At 47.3% G+C, this 18,739-nt stretch overlaps 7 protein-coding genes and 1 non-coding gene across 8 annotated transcripts; 5 read left to right on the top strand and 3 right to left on the bottom strand.

The window, feature by feature from the left end:
- Window positions 1–71: 71 nt before the first annotated feature.
- Window positions 72–1,447, top strand: LOC9659800. The gene is made up of 4 exons (XM_002978981.2): window positions 72–149; window positions 209–381; window positions 552–729; window positions 792–1,447. Exons 1-4 carry the CDS (start codon window positions 89–91, stop codon window positions 1,016–1,018), a joined length of 639 nt encoding a protein of 212 aa, XP_002979027.1. The 5' UTR covers window positions 72–88; the 3' UTR covers window positions 1,019–1,447.
- A 189-nt stretch (window positions 1,448–1,636) lies between these two features.
- Window positions 1,637–2,569, top strand: LOC9659799 (zinc finger CCCH domain-containing protein 25). The gene is made up of 4 exons (XM_002978980.2): window positions 1,637–1,823; window positions 1,903–2,012; window positions 2,075–2,262; window positions 2,316–2,569. The coding sequence occupies exons 1-4, from the start codon at window positions 1,651–1,653 to the stop codon at window positions 2,487–2,489; spliced, it is 645 nt and encodes a 214-aa protein (XP_002979026.2). The 5' UTR covers window positions 1,637–1,650; the 3' UTR covers window positions 2,490–2,569.
- Window positions 2,570–5,885: 3,316 nt separating this feature from the next.
- TRNAR-UCG lies at window positions 5,886–5,958 on the top strand. Its single transcript has one exon. It is a non-coding gene; the product is annotated as a tRNA-Arg (tRNA).
- On the top strand, window positions 5,939–7,789 carry LOC9659289 (IAA-alanine resistance protein 1). Its single transcript, XM_002978979.2, has 10 exons — window positions 5,939–6,275; window positions 6,336–6,419; window positions 6,488–6,537; window positions 6,590–6,755; window positions 6,811–6,944; window positions 7,000–7,107; window positions 7,157–7,264; window positions 7,315–7,416; window positions 7,479–7,523; window positions 7,576–7,789. The coding sequence occupies exons 1-10, from the start codon at window positions 6,005–6,007 to the stop codon at window positions 7,726–7,728; spliced, it is 1,221 nt and encodes a 406-aa protein (XP_002979025.1). The 5' UTR covers window positions 5,939–6,004; the 3' UTR covers window positions 7,729–7,789.
- On the top strand, window positions 7,789–10,303 carry LOC112349510 (pentatricopeptide repeat-containing protein At4g39530-like). Its single transcript, XM_024684054.1, has 2 exons — window positions 7,789–7,902; window positions 7,964–10,303. Exon 2 carries the CDS (start codon window positions 7,979–7,981, stop codon window positions 10,166–10,168), a length of 2,190 nt encoding a protein of 729 aa, XP_024539822.1. The 5' UTR covers window positions 7,789–7,902; window positions 7,964–7,978; the 3' UTR covers window positions 10,169–10,303.
- Window positions 10,287–11,778, bottom strand: LOC9659288. Its single transcript, XM_002978848.2, has 5 exons — window positions 11,631–11,778; window positions 11,321–11,580; window positions 11,027–11,238; window positions 10,702–10,960; window positions 10,287–10,644 (listed from the first exon to the last, which is right to left on the bottom strand). Exons 1-5 carry the CDS (start codon window positions 11,698–11,700, stop codon window positions 10,345–10,347), a joined length of 1,101 nt encoding a protein of 366 aa, XP_002978894.1. The 5' UTR covers window positions 11,701–11,778; the 3' UTR covers window positions 10,287–10,344.
- Window positions 11,779–12,209: 431 nt separating this feature from the next.
- Window positions 12,210–15,037, bottom strand: LOC9659287 (subtilisin-like protease SBT3.9). The gene is made up of 10 exons (XM_002978847.2): window positions 14,948–15,037; window positions 14,710–14,899; window positions 14,508–14,663; window positions 14,334–14,445; window positions 13,751–14,267; window positions 13,635–13,702; window positions 13,351–13,581; window positions 13,177–13,291; window positions 12,921–13,119; window positions 12,210–12,874 (listed from the first exon to the last, which is right to left on the bottom strand). Exons 1-10 carry the CDS (start codon window positions 15,005–15,007, stop codon window positions 12,330–12,332), a joined length of 2,193 nt encoding a protein of 730 aa, XP_002978893.2. The 5' UTR covers window positions 15,008–15,037; the 3' UTR covers window positions 12,210–12,329.
- Window positions 15,038–15,734: 697 nt separating this feature from the next.
- On the bottom strand, window positions 15,735–16,915 carry LOC9659798 (calcium/calmodulin-dependent protein kinase type 1). Its single transcript, XM_002978846.2, has 2 exons — window positions 16,031–16,915; window positions 15,735–15,839 (listed from the first exon to the last, which is right to left on the bottom strand). The coding sequence occupies exons 1-2, from the start codon at window positions 16,913–16,915 to the stop codon at window positions 15,735–15,737; spliced, it is 990 nt and encodes a 329-aa protein (XP_002978892.2).
- Window positions 16,916–18,739: the final 1,824 nt, after the last annotated feature.

Genomic DNA, 18,739 nt, shown 5'->3' with positions numbered 1-18,739 from the left:
CGCTGGCCAAATGCCAAGGCGGCAGCTCATATAGAATCTTAAAGAATATTAAAAGAATATATCGGGGAAATTAGGGTTTGGGAGGAGAATGGGTGCTCTTCGCTGCTGGATCGCGCTGTGCGCGCTGGAGATCATCAGCTGCTGCCTAGGTGCGTATGATGGATAGTTCTGGCGATTTCTAGGCGAGATTGTTGATTTTCTTGTGTAGGAGTCTCTGCGCAGAATGTTACTCTAGAATCGCTAGCGATTTTCCGGACGCACGAATGGCTGGGGCACAAGCCGAGTTTGTATTTCAAGTGTAGGGACGAGAACAAGGTGGATTTGCCCGATGTGAAGGAGAAGGACCGGATTTACAAATTTGCTGGCCATGAATCCTGGCAAGTAAGTTTGCTCGCTCCAAATAGTGTAGTCTCGATTTTTTTTTGCTTGCTGCGATGATCATCGCTTCTTTTCGAAAGTTCTCATCCAAGTTTTAGTCTCGATAGTTTTTCTGCTTGCTTCGATCGTTTCTTTTCTAGAGTTCTCATCCAAGTCTATTTTATTTACTTCAGCCACTTACATCGCTCGTCGGTGTGAGATGCAAGCGGTGTGGAGTGTATGAGAAGAACGAGTTCCTCAAAGACGGCGTTTTCGACGAGTGGGAGCTCTGCCCAGACGATTTCGACAAGAGTGGCCGGTACTTCCACTTCAAAAAGGGTGAATTCAATGCAACGTTTCTTCAGTCGCTCGGTGAGAGTTCTTCCTTCTTTGCTTGCTTTCCTTGTATGACTTTCCTTTCGTTTTGTTGCTAGACGCTCCAGACTCAGGTTCTAGCAATGACGAGCCTCAAGCTCCCTCTTCCGGCCATGGAAGAGCAGCGATCACAGCGCTGGTGGCCCTCTTTAGCTTTCTCATGGTCGCGGGTCTCGGCATCGTCGGCTACACGAAGTGGCAGCAGAAGAAACGCGAAGAACAGCAGGCTCGCTTCATCAAACTCTTTGAAGAGGACGACGACTTTGAGAGGGAATTGGGACTGTAGAACACTTGAAGAAATAGTCTACATAGATTTTCACAGGAAAAACCAGGTACTGGATGGACACAGTGTAGAGCTTACTCTCTAGTTTCCAGGATGTTTGGAAGACACAGGTCCGTGGCTCTTCTGGAAATCTCTCTGGTTCGACGTCGGTGCGTAGTCCCCGTCTTCCTCGACGAGAGAACGATAGTGATCGTCTGGGAAGAACAAAGTATGGAAGATCTTCAAGGGAAAACATTGTGAAAAGTTCACACAGACCTTGATGATCCAGTGGACGAGCTTCAGCTCCAGAGATGGAATTTGCTAGCAGCGAAATTCCCACCAGGATCGCCAAGAGAATGATCGCAAGTAAACGCTGCTGCGCTGCCATGATCTTATACGAAAGATGAGAAGATCCAAGGAACAAACAATGAGAAGCTCCTCCATTTTCATTTATTTGACTTCGCGCTAGCCGCGTTCTAGTCTCTTTTTTTTCGTGTTCTAGCTAGCCTTTGTTTAAAGCTCCACGATCGAGCGCGCCGTACGTCACTCACGTGTTAGCTAAAGTGGAGGGCGAATCTTTAACTAAGATTCGCATATTCTTATAAACCCACTTTTGCCCTTTGTGTTAGGGTTCTTGAAATTAGGGTTCTTGAGGGATGAATCCCTTGACGCAGGTGAAGAATCTCCAGAAGATCACTGCCCGGGAGAGTGCGTCTGGGATCGCCGAGTCTGCATCCTGGCACGCCGAGTACAAGGATTCGGCCTACATTTTCTTTGGCGGGCTAGCGTACGAGCTCAACGAGGGCGATATTCTTGCGGTGTTTGCACAGTAAGTGATTCTTTCGTTTAGATCTCTATGCTTCTTCGCTCTTATCGATTGTTTGGGGGGGGGGGGGGGGGGGGGATAGGTACGGCGAAGTTGTGGATGTGAATTTAATTCGCGACAAAGGTACCGGGAAATCAAAGGGCTATGGATTTCTCGCGTACGAAGATCAACGAAGCACCACACTTGCCGTGGGTGAGTAAGTTTCTCTGGATTTTTTCCGAAACTTTCTGGTTGATTGATGATTTGATGCACAGATAATCTGAATGGAGCTCAAGTCGCTGGACGCACGCTGCGTGTGGATCATGTGAGAAAGTATCGGAAGAAAGAAGAGGAAGACGAGGAAGAGCGGCAGAAGAAACGAGAAGAAAACGGTGTTTGCTACGAGTTCCAGCGCGGAAGCTGTAGCCGGGGCGATTCCTGCAAGTTCTCACACGACGAAAACGTGAGTTGAATCGTTCAGATGTTTACATTTGTCTCTTTAACTTGTTTCTTCAGAGGAACAAGAACACTGGATGGGGAGCGGACGACGAGACAAAGTGGAAACACGATCGACACGACGAGTCGAGAGGTGAAAGGCATCGTTTAGAGTCTCGGAAGAGATCTCCGAGAAGGGAGAGCCGTGTTGATGATGATGGCAGGCGATTAAGAGACAATGATAGAAGGAGATGACACTCCCAAAACAATAGAAACTCAAGAATTTTGTTTTCCTTTTAAATAAGTTAAAATAGAGGATTTATTGATGTTTAAAATAGATAACCGATTCTAAGAAGTTTTAATTTTTTAAAACATAAAAATTATTAAAAGTACTTGGACGATATTCATTAAATATTAATAAATATAAATAATTTAATAATCTAAAATACTAATTTTTGATTAAACTCTTGCTTATGAGTTACTTTTATTTAGTTTCAAAAAAAACAACATAAAATATGTTCTCTTAAAGATTAGAAATTTAAATATTTAGATATTTATTTTTTATAGATGATGAAATATAATTAAATAAATATGACCTTTAATGTTTTTTCAAGTAAAATCTATATGAAGGTTATATTTAATTAAATATCTAAAAAAAATCTATTATTTAAGGGCTAAAGCTTAGTTGATTTAGCAAAACTTTTATGAATTAAGCACCCCATCTGACAGCATAAAAATAATTATTATTTATTTATATTTATGTAAAGAGTGATCTCAAGAAATTTAAATATTACCTTCAAATTCACATCAAATCACCATAGTGATTTTGTTTATTGATCAAATCAAAATTAAATTAATATAATCATTATTATTATTATATACAGAATCAAAAGTTAATGATTTTTATATTAAATATTCTAAATATAGAAAATTATAAAAAATATTCAATACATCAAACGTCAAATTCAAAAACTTTCCTAAAAGAAATCTTGGTATCAATACCAATAGAAAGATTTAGTAAAATTATCAAGTTATATAATATATTTTGAATTAAGTAATATTAAAATTTATTTAATTTACATAATATATATAATTACTATATTGAAAGGTCTACTAAAGTATGTGTTAAAAATATATAAATATATCTTCATATTTTATTTTAGGCATGGAGCCAAAAAGTATTAACTCCTCGAGTTATAAGCTTTAATTAATGATTACAACAAAAATATATGTCATATTTTTTTAAAAAAAATTAATATTTTTTTTGGACAAAAAATTGTAAATTAAGTAAATTCATTTCTTGTTGTGACAAAAACAAATCCATCTTTGCATACTATTTTCTAATACTAACTATATATATAACATACTGTAATCCACTGTATCATATGTCATATTGAATTTAAAGAGTTCATAACTATACTACTAGGGATTTCGATTATTCTTAAGCATGTAAGAATTATAAATCTTCATAGAATATTCTGAACATTGATTTTGTTAAACTCAGTTACGAGGACAAAAGATAGTCGAAGGGGAGAACAAGGAGTTGAAAGACAGTGGGGGTCCGAGTTCTTTCTCTTATCATGGCCGTGTGTTGTGTGAAGGGTCATCGTAATCAGTGACATGAATTGAATGGTACTTCTTATCTTCCTGCAAGTGCAGAACAAGGCTCCACAGATTTTAAACATCTCAAAAGATCTGAGAATGAACTTACCAGCATTTTGAAATTCCTCACAACCTTCCTTGGCAAAGAACCCTTATCCACTGTGAGCAACAAAAGAGACTCTTTTTAAGCTTGCATTCATCTTAGCAGGAAGAACACCACGGAAAAAGTTACCTTTTGTTCCATCCTTGAAAGCTTCAACTTCAGCTTGTGAGATCAACACTGCAGCAAAGATCATGAGACAAACGAGCAAACGCATGCTTCTCGCAAACACGCCCATGCTTTCTCTATGCTTCTCCGGAAGCTCCACACTCACATTTAAACTCTCCCTAGCTCTCCCTAGCTCTTACAACAGCACTTGTTCCACTCGGTCAGCTCACACCATCAAAGTGGTCATATATTGTGGCTGGCCTCTCTGCAAGCTGCTGCTTATAAATTGATAGAACACTATTCTACCAGCATTATAAGCCACAAACCATTTGTATATTATAGATTCATTGTTGATGCTGGCCAGCAAAACACACTATGCTTCCTTTGAGGAAGCCAAAGAGTCAGCCATGTATAAAACAACCATGGACTTGATATCCGCGTAGAGTAAATTTACACGCGCTTCCAACGAGTTCTATACTTATCCTGATTTCGGCGGGCCGCGCTTTGGATCGGTGTTTGGCGATGGATCGGCGTAGTCGTTTGTGTGGACCAAGTTTCTCTCGCGACGAAGCTTTTTGCTCTGGATCCGTGATAGCATCTGTTCCATGGCGAATCCACGGTCGAAGTTAAGAGCCTGAAGAATAGGAAGTATAAGTTCTTTGGCGAAAACGAAGAGCTTTAATAACTGGAGATTACGCGAAGAACAGTGGCGAAACGCAGCAAAAAGAAAAAGAGCTTTTTACCTCATCTACTAGTCTCGAAAGGCGAAGACACAGTGGGGGTGAGATTATGCAATACGAACGAATGAAAGTTAAAAGAGATCCTATCACGCGGCTAAAGAACAGTACGAAAAAACGAGAAAACAAGAGTTTTTACCTGGTCCTGTGCTGCCACCAAGCTCTCATCTGCTAGAATTCCACGGAAGAATCAGGAACACAATCGGTTCTAGAGTAAAAAAGGAGAAAACAAAAGAGAGAAAGGCTCGCTCTACCTTCGGTTTCAGTGGCAACAGCGGCGAGGAGCAAGCATGATAGTAGTGATGCAAGCACTATCTTGCGAAAAGAAGCCATTTTCTGCGCAGCGACGATGGAAACCCGGAGCCTGTTGAAAAGGGGGACGAGCAAAAACAATGAGAAACAAAGGGGGCGCAGCCTTAGGAAGAGGAACAAAAGTACACACACACACACACGCACAGGCTATCGCTCCACAACTTTAGCTCTCGCCAGAAAACGAATGAGATGTTCTCCACTGAGTGGAAGAAAGGACAAAGTGGAAGGAGGGGCCACAGCGACAGCCACCGTCAATGGTAGCAACACACACACAAGCACACGAATTCACTGCCAAACCATGCGAGAGATCTCTCGATCACACTTACGTAGTGCTTACGCACGAACAAAAGAGGAAGAAGGAAAAAAAAGAAGCTTTTGACCAAAGGATAGCGTACCTCGAGTGGAAATTGGGAAAGAAATGGAGACGACGAGATACTTATGGAGAAAAGTAGACAGCGTTTCTTAGCGTAGAGAATTCGTGCGCATTTCTTTCGAAGCGCGTACTTTCTACGAGAATCTACCTGGAAAACAAAGTTTTGTAGAGATCATGTGGGAAGAAATGTATTCAAGCCAGAACAATCCAAGCTAAGAATTCACGCGCGAGTACCTCAATGTGGTGTTCTTCGCCTCTTGTTGGAGTGCCCAGATCAAAATTTCACGAAGCGGTGGGCGAGCAAGACCTAGATTTCTCTTTCTCTCCTCTTGGAATTCGTTTGACTGGGCCAAGAGTTGACTAAATTGACCAAGGGGCTCAGCCGGCGGGAGTTTGGCAGTTTGCCATGATCTCCGCCAGGCCGTGTAGCGCAGTGGATAGCGCGCTGGACTTCGAATCCAAAGGTCGTGGGTTCGAATCCCACCGTGGTCACTGGTTTTTTATTTCCCTGCTCGAGAGGAGGAGCCCTAGATGCGCGATGGAGCGCGCATTCCTCGTTTTGCTCGTCGTCGTCTCGGCAGCGAGCGGATCTCTCCTCGCCGCAGCTCACGAGCGCGAGCATTCGCATTCTTGCAGCCATGGCGGGCATCATCACTCCCGCGACCATGCTCATTCACATTCTTCGCATGATCATCATCACGACGACCACAGTCTGCTACCGGAGGAGCTCGCGGAAGAGGAGGATCTCAAGCGCTTTGGATTCGGCAGCTCGGAGTTTGAGGATTCCAGGAGCGAGCTCTCGAAATTTGGTATGTTTGTAGTATGGGTTATAGCGTAGGGTTTAATGCTCTATTTGTTTTCCTCTGTAGAGCTCTGGGCTTACGCGATGGGAAGTTCGTTATTGGTGAGCCTGGTTTCTCTCATCTGTCTCGCGACGGTCCCTTTGATTTCCTGTACGATGAGCTTCTTTTTTTCCTTTGCATGGAACTTTTTTTCTCTAACACCAGCTCGATCTTTGCAGCTAAAGGACCTCCTCCTGCGAATTTTGTGAACACTTTGGCGGCATTTGGAGTAAGTTCTTAAACGTGGTTTCTTAGAACGTGTCTTAGAATTTTACCGGCAGGGAGGTGCCATGATGGGCGATGCGTTCCTCCACCAGCTGCCTCACGCGTTTGGAGATTCAAGCCATTCTACGCATTCGCACTCTCATTCCCATCATTCACACGATCATGATAACGGAGGTCACGCTCATTCGCTTAAGGAGATCTCAACTGGACTTTGTGTTCTCGGTACGTAAAATTGTTGTAAGAAGTTTTCTGATAACAGTAATATGCTTTTGCGCAGCCGGAATTTTACTGTTCTTCATGGTTGAGAAGATAGTGCGCTACGTCGAGGAGCACGGTTTTCAAACTTCGCATTCACATCACCACCATCCCAAAAAAAATGATGGTAAAGCACCTGATTCCGACAAAAGTTCTGTAAGTTTTTCCTGAAGCTCTTTTGTTTCTCCTCAACGAACAAACTTCGCTTCAGGAAACTGAAAAGATCCCTCCAAAAAATTCCAAGAAGAAAAAAGCACAGAAGAACGCTGATGGATCTAAACTTGTGCTGGGTTATCTGAACCTGTTCTCCGACGGAGTGGTATGGTTTGGAATGCTCGTATCATACTTTAAGCTCGTTATTTTTGCAGCATAACTTCACCGACGGAATGGCGATAGGAGCAGCTTTTCTTCTATATGGAACAAAAGGAGGTTGGTCCAGAACGTTCTTCCTTCTTGTCCACGAGCTTCCTCAAGAGGTTATAACTCTCCTGGCATTGCTGCTTTCTTAATTGCTCGTATATTTCAGGTTGGAGATTTTGGAATTCTTGTAAGATCTGGCTTCACTGTTTTCAAGGCTTTGGCATTCAACTTTTTGTCTGCGTTGGTTGCTTTGGCTGGCACTGCCGTGGTATGTGTAGCTAGCTAGCCATTTCGGTTTTGTGGTGTTCATATGGTTGAAACTCAATCCAGGCGCTGGTTTTTGGGGCCAATCCCGAGCAGTCATCAGTGATTGAGGTATTAAAATCTTACGAGATGGACCGCAACTGACTTTTAGAAACTCTTGCAGGCGTTCACGGCCGGAGGCTTTTTGTACATCTCCTTGGCAGGAGTTATACCTGAAATGCATCAGCAAGGAAGCTCTATCAAGAGCACATTGCTCCAGCTGTTTGCATTAACCTGTGGAATCGGAACTGCGGTTGCAATTTCCATCGCAGAGTGAAAGATAGGTACTTCAAGACGATTCTTTTATTTAATCTCTTAATTGAAAGATTGACAACAAAGACTAAGACTTCTGTTGGAGGAACTTCTCTAGGGTTTTGTTGCAGATTGATGAAGTTTTGCTGCTCTTTTGGATTGCGCTGCTTCGACCCAAATGCCTTCAACAGTGATATAGGTACCTTGCACTTTCATTCAGCTAAAGCATTGGTGAATTTTGTCATGTCTTTGTTTTGCAGCCTTTGCATCCTTGTATGCTTGCAAACGGAGCAGCGAGATCCAAGTTACTTGCTGCGCTGAAGGTATGCACGAGCTCAAGAGACCTCCGCACGGGAAAAATCCTTCACTCTCGAGCCACCGAGATCGGGCTGCAGTCGGACACATTCATCGCCACCTCCTTGATCAACATGTACGCAAAATGCGAGAGCATGGGGGAGGCACGAAAGGTTTTCGACTCGACTCTCAACCAGGACACGGTTCTCTGGAACGCTCTCATGCTGGGATACGCAAGCAATGGCGAAGAAGAGCTCGCTCTCAAGCTCTTCTTCCACATGAAACTCGGAGGCTACGCTCCAAATGCTGGAACTTTCGTGGCCGCCCTCAGAGCTTGCAGTAACTTGGCAGCGAAAGAAGCTGAGCAACAAAGTCGCGACGGAGCTCGTTTGAAGTTGCGAGCTCTGGAGCAAGGCCTCGAAATTCACTCACAGGCAGCGATGGTGCACTGCGAGTCGGACGCTTTTGTGACGAGCAGTCTCGTGGACATGTACGCAAAGTGTGGGAGCTTGGTGCTGGCTCGGCGAGTTTTCGACAAGATGCCCAGCTGCGACGTTGTGACTTACACCGCTCTCATGCTCGGCTACGCGGACAACGGGCAGGGAGAGACGGCGCTTGAGCTGTTTGGGAGCATGCAACGCCGGGGCTGCGCTCCCAACGCTCGAGCTTTCGTCGCTGCTCTCAAGGCTTGCACGACAATCGCCTTGCAGAGAGACAGAACAAAGGCAGAAAGAAAGCCGCAGATGGATGGGAGGAAGATGGAAGCCTCGGCAAGGAGCTCTCAACAGGAAGATAGCTCACAGATCGATGGAAGAAGGATGGAAACTCTCCCGGGAAAGAGCGCCCAGGTTGATGGAAGAAAGACAGTCTTGGCAAGAAGCTCCCGAGCGTTTGATGCAAGAAAGCTGGAAGCTTTGGAAACCGGGATGGCGATTCACTCTCAGGCAGCGAGATCTTCACAAGACTCGGACACCTTCGTGGCCAACAGCTTGCTGGGAATGTACGCAAAGTGTGGAAGCTTGGTCGATGCTCGCCGGGTTTTCGATAGGATGCCGGCTCACACTTCCGTGTCGTGGAACGTTTTGGTGCTCGGCTATGCGGAGAACGAGGCGCCTGAGCTCGCCGTGGAGCTAGCTCTTGAATGGATGAGACAAGATCCAAGTGGCGGCGGTGGCGGCAGTGGCTCGATTCTTCTTCCAGCGCTCAAAGCTTGCATGGCTATGGCGGCCCGTGAGGAGAGCGTGGAGATGGACGAGGGCAAGCTCGTCAAGCTTGGAGCTCTGGAGAGAGGGATGGAGCTCCACTCCCGAGCTTTAGACGTCTCGAGCAAGGTGGCGAGCTCGCTTGTGGATCTCTACTCCAAGTGTGGGAGCTTGGACGACGCGCGGCGAGCTTTCCAGTCGATCGATCGCTGCGACGTGGTGGCGATCACGTCGCTGCTGCTGGCGTGCTGCGAGAGTGGCGAGGCTGGAGCGGCGCTGGATCTCTTCTGGAGCATGATCCTCGCGAGCGCGAGCTCCATCGCGCCGGACGCTCACTGCTACGCGGCGGGGCTCAAGGCGGCGGCGATGGCGGCGGCGTTGGACGCCGCGCGAGTGATCCATGGCGAGATTTGCCGGTCGGGGCTGGCGGAGGAGGAGATTCTAGTGGCGGCGCTGGTGGACGCGTATGGAAAGTGTGGAGCTCTCCTCCTCGCGGATCGCGTCTTCGATGGCGCTGGATCCAGAGGCGTGATCGCGTGGACGTCGATCATCACCGCCCACAGCCGCGAGTCCCAGCGCGCGATCGCGCTGTTTGGAGCGATGGTCGAGGACGGAGTGGCGCCCAACGCCGTGACGATCCAGAGCGTGCTGGCGGCGTGTAGCCACGGCGGGCTGGTGGAGAAGGGGAAGGAGTTCTTCGCGGCGATGGCGGAGAGGTATGGCGTGGAGCCGGAGATGGAGCACTACGTGTGCATGGTGGATCTCTTGGGTCGAGCCAACGAGCTGGATGCCGCGGTGGAGCTGCTGCGATCGATGCCCTTCCGGGCGAATGCGGTGGCGTGGAGGACGATCTTGAGCTCTTGCCGGCGGTGGGAGAGCTATGATCTCGCCAGAGCCGCGTTTGAGAATCTGGTGAGGATGGATGCCAGGGATGGCGCTGGGTATGATCTCTTGCTGGCCAGCGTTTGAAAAAGCAAGAGCATTGCTCCCGAGAAGCTGGAACGCTAAGATTCCAGCCTTTGCTCCTGAAGCTCTATGAAAGTCAACATGGTCAATGTAAAGTCAATGCAAAGTCAATGAAAGGCCGTAAAACATTTTTGTAAATTAGCGTATGTTGACATACACAGTGATGTATTCATTGGGTATCAGGATGATTGGAAGAGCTGGCGAAATGCTTTCTCAGTCACACCCGGCGCAGCATGGAGCAAATGCCCAACCCCGGCAAGCTCATGATACTGGATCCACGGGAGGGATCGATGGACATAGCGCTGCAACGCCACAGGGACGAGATAGTCTTCGTCACCCTGCCATATGTGGACCGACCCATTCTTGCTCGGGAATGGATCCGGGACGTCCGAGGGGTCGAACTCCCAGTTGCCAAACATGACCATCTTGTCACGAATTTTCGACTCGAAGATCCCTTGCTGCATTGCCTCTTCGGCAATCTGGACGATGAAAACTACATGAGTATCATAGAAACAATCGGGAGTATTGAAACTTACAGCAGGATCCGGTTTTCCTCCGAGTATTGTGTCCCTGTCCATTGGGTTGCAATGTAAGTGGAGCGCTCCCATGGTGCTCGAGGTTGGGAGGAGTTTTTGTGTCATCCAAAAGTAGAGGAAGGAGGGGGTGTAGTGAGCGACGAGCAGCGCGAGCTTGTCTCCAATGGCCTGCGTGTGAAACGCATTGTAGGCTTCCCGGGATGGGAGCCTCGACCACCAAAAGTTTGTGACGGGCGAGAACATCAAAACTCCAGCCAATCTATAGCGAAAAGTTAGTTCTCCGAACAACGAAACGAAAAGAACTAATATGGAATTAACGTTTTACCTGTGGGGGATGTAGTAAAGGCAAGACCAAGCGGTGTAGCCTCCAATCGAGATAGATGCCAAGTAAAACTTTGGTCCCAGCTCAAGTTGGTCTGTGAATTCTTCAACGTCGAAAGCCTCCGACTTCACGGTTCGTGTTGGATTTGGGTCGCTCTGTCCATAACCGGCTCGATCGTAAGACACCATGTACACACTCAGCTCCTCGAGAAGCTCCTAGAAAACACGGTGGAAGTTAATGAGAAGAGTTGCTTGTTTCATTCTTGAAACCGATCTTGGAAAATCCTAGAAACCATACCTGTGATACCAGTGAAAGGGATTGGTGCCTGGACCCGTCAAGGCCATGCACAACAATGAGTTTGTGTTTTGCTTGTTCCTTTGGAACCCCTCTTTCACTGTAAGCCAATTTTCTACCATCACTAAGAACAATCCTTGGAGCGGTCACTGGAGGTCCATTCGGCTGCCCGCAAATTCGAGGAGGCGGAGCCTTCACTCCAGACAAGTAAGCCCACGAGAGAAGAACACCCAGTGTCGCTGCTATGGCGTAGCTCTTCCATGCTGGAGCAATGCATTCGTATAGAGATCTTTTCTGTATTCGAGTTTCTTACCGGAAGCAACACTTCGCCTGGCAACTGCGGAAGGAATGTGATTCTCATTGGCGGGCACCGACCTCACCATTTGGGATGGAAGGATCTCTCAGCTAGTTTGGGGGAGGGCTCTCGGGATGAAAGAAAACCTGTTCTACGTCGATTCCAACACGTAGCTTTGAGCTTGACACCTGTTAAACAAACTTAGTTGTTAAGAAAATGTGGTGTCTAAGGAATGAGCTCACATAATTTGAAGATAATACTATGTTGACTTTTACAAGAGTCAAAGGGTCAACTGCCAGTACGATATTGAGGAGAATTTTGCAACTGGAGCATCTTAGGACGGCAGTCTGGTGATCGACTTCACTGTTTGGAATCGCTATCCTCTGCAATTGATTGAAGAACTGTTGGAAACAGATTGGGAGACTGATGGCGGACACGAGCGCTACAAGCAGCAGGCTATCGTCAAGAGTCAACAATTCCTGATCACAAGTCGTAGTTTTCTGGAATAGTCCCACGTTGTTGATAGCTTTGGAACAAAGGCAAAATGAATGATTTACAACACAGTTGCACTCGCCAACTGAAATGGTAAATGGTTTGGGGCTTCAAGAAACATTGAATTGCTTTTGAAACCAAAGTCTTATGGTTTATATTCATACCATAGATGATTCTCGCTTAGGGCGCAAGAAACAGTTATTTCGTCGTTTATTTACCACCCAGTCAAGCACGAATGAAATCGTTTACCTGGACACTAATGGGGCTCCGTACATAATGGACGCCATCTGACCAAGTGATGGAGCCAAAAGCATAGTGCCCCACTGAACGAACTATTTGAGCAGCCTCAAACGTGATCTCATAAGACAGCTTTGTCACGGAACTGTTGAAATGGAGAATGTCCGGTTTGACTGTAACTCTGACGCTATGCGGCTCTTCCACGATTGCCCTGTAACTTGAGCATGGTGTCCCTACGTTTGTCACAACTCTTTTCACTGTTTTGGCTCCCACCAGGTTGGAGATTGTTATCGAGGGATAGTTCAGCTCAGTGGCTGCTAGAGTCTGAGACGAGCATTTGGAGTGTTCAATCTTGCAAATGCTGCCCAGACTGCAGCAGAAGAGAGCATAGTCTTGAGGAGTGGTAACGTAAACAAGGCCTGGATCTGCTGCTTTGGTTGGATTGATGTGTCCTGCTCCATATCCGAAGGGGTTGGAATAACTTAGTGTGAAACTATCAGTTATTATATCCCTTGTGTTGTCCATGTTCCAAGCTGCAAGCGTGATACTTCAGGACAGAACTTGCAAAACCCACAATACCTGTTGTCATAATTGCAGACTTGATTGCGGAGGGGCTCCAATCTGGATGCAAGGATTTAAGCAAAGCCGCAACACCGGAAACGTGAGGACAGGACATGGACGTGCCGCTCATCGCTCCAAAACTCTTTGCTGAGCTGCTTGAATGGTTTTTTGGAGGAATAGCAGCGATTATGTCAACGCCAGGAGCAATGATATCAGGCTGCAATGCCGGTGATATATCAGATGTTTGAATTTGGAAACCAAATGACTCACAAACCTTTAGAATATCAGGAGAAATTGGGTTTGGTCCCCTGGATGAGAAGGTTGCAACAGCAGGGGCTGGTCCAATCCCGGTCACAGTTTCAGGTGGATGGATATAGATCGTTGACGATCTGCAATTGGAGGTAGGCAAGTTCAAATGATGAAGATAAACAAGATCGATCTGGCTTACTTCTCATGTGATCTGTGACCTAAGAGCTGCACACCGCATGCACTGGGAACTACAAATATAGGGAGCGACAAGGTTCCTGTTATCGATCTGGCTGTATCGGTGATTATAATTCCGGTGGCTCCAGCCTTTTCGATAGCATCCATGTCCACGGGAAGCTCGGCGCTGGAAGCAACGCAAAGGACATACTTCCCTCTCAGGGTGGTACCATTCAATGTCGCTTCTGTACAATAGCTGCACAGAATTCACCTCATCAGAGAGATACTAGTGTCCGAATGTATGCATACCCATTCTCCCCAGAGGCAATTCCATGCAATCCAACTTTAGAACCGGTCCGGTGCTGTGATGGCGTTGCCTGTCCAAAAACTTCAAAAATGAAGGTTCATACAGTCATTTTGCAAACCTGGCAAGAGGTAGCATTGTCGGGAAGAACGATCTTTGCATGGAAACCCCGGTCAATAGAGCTTGCTCCCACACTCAGAATCCAGGGAGCAGTGTTAATGATTGTGGATGGATATGGTCCCGAATTGCCACCACTTGCCACAACCAAAATCCCATTCTGGACTGCATGAAATGCGCCAATTGCAATGCCATCCGTGTTGTACTCGTACGTATTGTCCACGCCTGCAGAAATGGACAGGATGTCGACTCCGTCATAAATTGCGTAGTCGATTGCAGCAATAATGTCTGCTTCTAAGCTGCTACTCTCTTCATAGAATTTGTACATTGCAAGCCTGGCCATTGGTGCTCCACCACGAGCTATTCCGCTGCCAAATTCATCATCGCTGGCTCCATAAACGAGCCTGCCTACAGCGGTCGACGATGTATGCGTGCCGTGAGAGTTTTTGTCCCTGGGTGATCTGTAGTCCTCCACGCTAGGATCCACACTTTGGTTGAAATATCGAGCTCCTATAAGTTTCCTGCATTCATAGAGTAAACGGTTATACTTCCTTGTTCCAAGTCACTCGGAGGTCCCAACAACGAACCTATTACAGTTTGAAGCCGTGAAGTTCTCGCCTATTTGACATATTCCCTTCCATCTTGTGGGAACTGCTGGCATTGATTTGTCATTGAAACTCTCAGCTTCAGGCCATACACCTGCAGAAAAGTTCCGAAATTTGGTATCTGCTGCACACTAGAATGTGAAACTTAACAAACACCTGAATCCACAACCCCAACAATTACGTCCACTCCGAAGCCAGATTCTTGCAAAATGCCGTTGGGCTTCATGAGATCCAGTCCAAGGAAGTCCCAGCTGTGAGTTGTATGCAGCTTCACCTTTTTGCTGCGGAACACAGACACAACTCCAGGCATCTCTGTTACAGAAGTATTAGCCTGAAAACTGAGAGCATAGCCACTTACTGGACAAAGCTTTTGCATGCCCTGGATTCATATCTGCTGCGAAACCGCTGAATCCATGCCGGTAGCTGTACAAGATAGCACCTTTTGCCAAATCTTCACTTCCCAACACACTGGCCAGCGTTTCGTGATGGGATTTCGTTACCAGTTCGTGGTCTTCAATGGTTTTTTTCCCCATGTAGACTATATAAACCTACGATGGCACCAGTTAGCGCCGCTGTAGACTCAAAAAAATACTTACCTCTCCCATCGAGCACTGGATTTGAGCCAAAAGAATAAGAAAAGCGATTAGTGGTGCCATTCTTCAGGAGTGCAATGCAATGGAAAATCCCTAGCTGCTTTCCGAGCATACCCGGGGGTTGATATAGAGGCTCAGCATTCTGATCAGATGTACTGTGTGGGCCTTCAGGCACTCGAATTTTCTTTAGTTGCGATTTGAATCCGACCACTAGTAGTGGAGCCGCAAACAGCCAATGGGGTTGTAGTGCTGCCACTTCCCCCAGCAATTCACTGCAGCAGAACAGGAACAATGCACAGCACTCATTGCAGATAAAAAAAAATTCGAGAAGCACATTAGGCTTCGTTCATCGATGATCCTGCATGTAAAAACATTCTCTCTACGAAGAAAGTCGATGAACAAGCCGTTCCTGTTCAAAGCTGCGTAAGCTCTTAGTGCGGATAGGAGAATATGTGTCAATTCAACCCTGGAGCCTTTACTTTTGAGATACTTGTGAAGTGGTGAATCTGCTGTTTATGAGGCGGTATGTGTACTGGTATGAGTATGCTGATGCGAGAATGACGCCTAGAAATTCAACCAAAACCAAAACAAACAGACCTCTACAATTAAAATATCAGGCAAAGTTGCAAGGTGCTTAAAGACAGCTCTAGGGCAAATAATGCTTTCACTGTTTTTAGTTGCAACATGTTAAAGTTGCATCTTCAAACCAACTATCACTTTCACGCTAATGGCTTTCTACGCCACAGATTTTAGGTGAAGTTTTTTTAAAAAAATTCAAAAAAAACGACGTTTAATCAAAGACCACGATGAAGTTGGCCACGCCCAGGGCCAACGGCCCATTTGGAGGTACCCAGACGAGCACACTTAAATCTCGCCTGAATTTCACCCCTTTATACTGCTCCAGCATGTGGGCTCAAACACAACAATCCACCTGAAAACTAAATGAAAGCAACAAACACGCGTTGACTGAAGAGGATTCTTTGTATCATGGAGATTTGTTTGACCAGTCTCACATTTTAAGAGCGGTGTGACGGAGGAAAACGGGTTAGCGATAATATAATTGGCTTTCACTCACGCTGCTCGAACTTTCGTCACAACCAAGTCGCTACTAAAACCAGGAGCACTCCTCTTCACTCCACAGCGCCTCCTCCTATGAATCGTCTTCTTGATCTTACTGCTGCAATTCTCCACGATCCAGGGATGCTCCAGCACACCATCCAGCGTCAACCTCTCGATCGGCATCCCACAGATGAAATCCTCCGCCTCGTCTGAGAGAGGACAACCATCCGGGAATTCTCCGGCTCGAAACAACTCGATCTCCCTGAATTGCTTGTAGCCTCTCAGCAGCTCATATGTGATCACTCCCAGCGCCCACACGTCGATGGCCGTAGTGTAAAAGCTCTGCGTTCTTGCGTCGCCATGACCACCCTTGCAGCTCGTCACCTCCGGGGCCATATACTTCCCGGTTCCATAGTACTGCGACATCTCCTTGGGGTCGTCCGTGGCCACTCCAAAGTCTCCAATCACCACCTCGTGCACGGCAGTAGCGTCCAGCTTGACGAAGATGTTCTCTGGCTTGAGATTCCGGTGGATGATGCCGCTGGTATGTATCCCCTTGAGCGCCTCCGCCAGCCGCTGGATGGTCTTGGCGGCCTCCTTCTCGCCCAGCGGCCCTCCCTTGATCAATCGATGGCACAGACTAGGACCGCACAGCTCCATCACCATGGTCCCGTAGCAAGCCCCGCCGCTCCTCTTCCTCACGAAGCCCGCCAACGAGACCACTCCAGCGCAGCCGCGGAGCTTTGACATGAGCCGGAGCTCTCTCCCGGCCTCCCTCCCCGATTGAAACATCTTCCCGGCGTTGAGCACGAAAACCTGGCCCTGGCCCTCGCAGCCCAGCCTCTGGCCCCTCGTGTGGATCTTGAGGAGCTCGGCACAATCGTCCTCGAACTCACCGTCTTCGCGCACCATCGCAGAGCTTCTCCTCTCGCGCAAGCTTCCTTGATATGAAAAATAAAAGGGTAGAAACCCATAACGACTATATGTCGACGGCTGGGATGGCGTTTCGCCGACGGCTGAGATGTGATCGACTATCAACGGTGCCGATGTGCTTAGCCGCGAATATTCTCTAAACAATTAGAATATTTTCTAGTGAGAAGTGGCAGATCCAATGCCCTGGAAGCGGGCAGCTGCGATTCCACATGGCAGCGCGCACGACGCACGCGCATCGCCGACAAGAACGTCTTCTATTGGGATTCTTGATCACGGCCTATGCTAGCAGCAAAGAGGGGTGGAGGGAGTGAGCGAAGCAAGGACACATAAGGTTGCGTTCCTTAGGCTGGCGAGGTCTTGCTTGGCTCTGGAGCAGGGCAACCTTGTTCGGTTGAGGAGTGTGTGCCACAGAGATTCTAAGGAATCACTCCAGAAAGCTCGGCTGGCTGGAGAAGTCAGTGCTCTGGCATGGAAGAGCTATGCTGTAGCTAAGACTTTTAAGCTTGGGAGTTTTAAGGTCGAGTCCACTGAGCAGAAGCGCCCCAATGCAGTGGACATGGCGACGTCCCATTCGATGCCAGCCCTCACGACACAAGCATGGATCTCTTCTCCATCGCCCTGATCGTCACAGCATGAAAGAAGCGTCTGTAGGTGCTCGTGTATCTTTGGATTGCCCGCACTGGGCATCATCAGGTCACCAGATTTTTCTGTTTCTCAAAATATCTCTTGAAAAAGATCAAAGGTTTAAATTTATAACTATTTCAACCACAATGCTCATTGTGGTGGCAAGCAAAGCAAGCAAGCATATGCAGAGCAGTCGCCCACCTGCACCAGACAGGGACTCTTAACTTAGACTCCACCTCAGCTCCTCCAACACCCACATAATATACTTGTCTACTGGCAATACAAAGAGACATTGCATTACATTACAGGCTCTTTTATCTAGGATATGACTTCACTTGAATCAGTGGTGTCCCGGACCAGCCCGACGTGATCTCCCGGAACACTCTCATCGTCGCCTATGCGTCTTTCTCGGGCTTCATGGAAGCTCTCTGGAGCTCTAGGGGCCTTCGAGTGTCCTCTGACACTGTTGTTTGCAACTCTTTGGTGAGCATCTATGGAAACGGAGGCCAGCTTACCACCGCCAGGAGCGTGTTCAAAGAATCGTGCGACGTGATCTTTGGAACGCCATCAGGTCTCAATTCGGAATCGCTTCAGCTCTACCAGAGAATGGGGCTCGAGGGCAAACGACGTTGCCTCTCTCGATCATGAACGCTTGCACGGGACCAGTCGACTTGCACACCACGAGGCTGATCCACTCCAATGTCGAAGAGAGCTTTGCGACGAGCGGCAGCCGAGAGAACGGAGCTCAAATCCGGAACGCCCTCGTCAGCCAGGTGCGCGAGCTTGGGCGACGCCAGGACAACTTTCGGGACAATGCCACGCAAGGATGTTGTATCCTGGAACAGCTTGATCGCTGCGTACTCCGTCAATGGCTACGGCGACCTCGCCTTTGACTTGTACCAGCGAATGCGGCTGTCCCACGAACGTCACCTTTACCAGAACGCAATGTTCGAGCAAATAAGGATTGCTGCGAGCCCACGTTGCTCGCGTCTAATGATATTATCTGCCATCTTTTTTCTCCTGATCAACCATGTCCTCGATTCCACACTAACATATTTTATCGAGTGAACTAAATGGTGGTGCTACTATGGTTATCAACGTCATCTCTTGGCCACTCAGTGAACAACACCTTGCATTTTTCAAAGTCCGTGCCAGCCTTTGTGTGAGTATGTGATCCCT

The sequence above is a fragment of the Selaginella moellendorffii genome, unplaced genomic scaffold, assembly GCF_000143415.4.
Source record: "Selaginella moellendorffii unplaced genomic scaffold, v1.0 SELMOscaffold_39, whole genome shotgun sequence".
NCBI lineage: Eukaryota > Viridiplantae > Streptophyta > Lycopodiopsida > Selaginellales > Selaginellaceae > Selaginella > Selaginella moellendorffii.
Note: the sequence above shows the minus strand (reverse complement) of the source record. Positions and strands in the feature narration are given on the sequence as shown.

Bases quoted from the DNA above. Each gene is read 5' to 3' on its own strand.
- LOC9659799 (XM_002978980.2), top strand. From the start codon at position 1,651: ATGAATCCCTTGACGCAGGTGAAGAATCTCCAGAAGATCACTGCCCGG. The intron at 1,824-1,902 runs GTAAGTGATTCT...GGGGGGGGATAG, and splicing joins ATTCTTGCGGTGTTTGCACA to GTACGGCGAAGTTGTGGATG. The intron at 2,013-2,074 runs GTGAGTAAGTTT...TTTGATGCACAG, and splicing joins AAGCACCACACTTGCCGTGG to ATAATCTGAATGGAGCTCAA.
- LOC9659289 (XM_002978979.2), top strand. From the start codon at position 6,005: ATGGAGCGCGCATTCCTCGTTTTGCTCGTCGTCGTCTCGGCAGCGAGC. The intron at 6,276-6,335 runs GTATGTTTGTAG...TTTCCTCTGTAG, and splicing joins GAGCGAGCTCTCGAAATTTG to AGCTCTGGGCTTACGCGATG. The intron at 6,538-6,589 runs GTAAGTTCTTAA...TTTTACCGGCAG, and splicing joins ACACTTTGGCGGCATTTGGA to GGAGGTGCCATGATGGGCGA.
- LOC9659287 (XM_002978847.2), bottom strand. From the start codon at position 15,007: ATGGCACCACTAATCGCTTTTCTTATTCTTTTGGCTCAAATCCAGTGC. The intron at 14,900-14,947 runs GTAAGTATTTTT...GTGCCATCGTAG, and splicing joins TCCAGTGCTCGATGGGAGAG to GTTTATATAGTCTACATGGG. The intron at 12,875-12,920 runs GTATTGTGGGTT...TCACGCTTGCAG, and splicing joins GTCTGCAATTATGACAACAG to CTTGGAACATGGACAACACA.
- LOC9659798 (XM_002978846.2), bottom strand. From the start codon at position 16,915: ATGGTGCGCGAAGACGGTGAGTTCGAGGACGATTGTGCCGAGCTCCTC. The intron at 15,840-16,030 runs GTTCGAGCAGCG...ATGCTGGAGCAG, and splicing joins GCGACTTGGTTGTGACGAAA to TATAAAGGGGTGAAATTCAG.
- LOC112349510 (XM_024684054.1), top strand. From the start codon at position 7,979: ATGCTTGCAAACGGAGCAGCGAGATCCAAGTTACTTGCTGCGCTGAAG.
- LOC9659288 (XM_002978848.2), bottom strand. From the start codon at position 11,700: ATGGTGAGGTCGGTGCCCGCCAATGAGAATCACATTCCTTCCGCAGTT. The intron at 11,239-11,320 runs GTATGGTTTCTA...CGTGTTTTCTAG, and splicing joins CCCTTTCACTGGTATCACAG to GAGCTTCTCGAGGAGCTGAG. The intron at 10,645-10,701 runs GTAAGTTTCAAT...TTCATCGTCCAG, and splicing joins GAGGAAAACCGGATCCTGCT to ATTGCCGAAGAGGCAATGCA.
- LOC9659800 (XM_002978981.2), top strand. From the start codon at position 89: ATGGGTGCTCTTCGCTGCTGGATCGCGCTGTGCGCGCTGGAGATCATC. The intron at 150-208 runs GTGCGTATGATG...TTTCTTGTGTAG, and splicing joins GATCATCAGCTGCTGCCTAG to GAGTCTCTGCGCAGAATGTT. The intron at 730-791 runs GTGAGAGTTCTT...TTTTGTTGCTAG, and splicing joins AACGTTTCTTCAGTCGCTCG to ACGCTCCAGACTCAGGTTCT.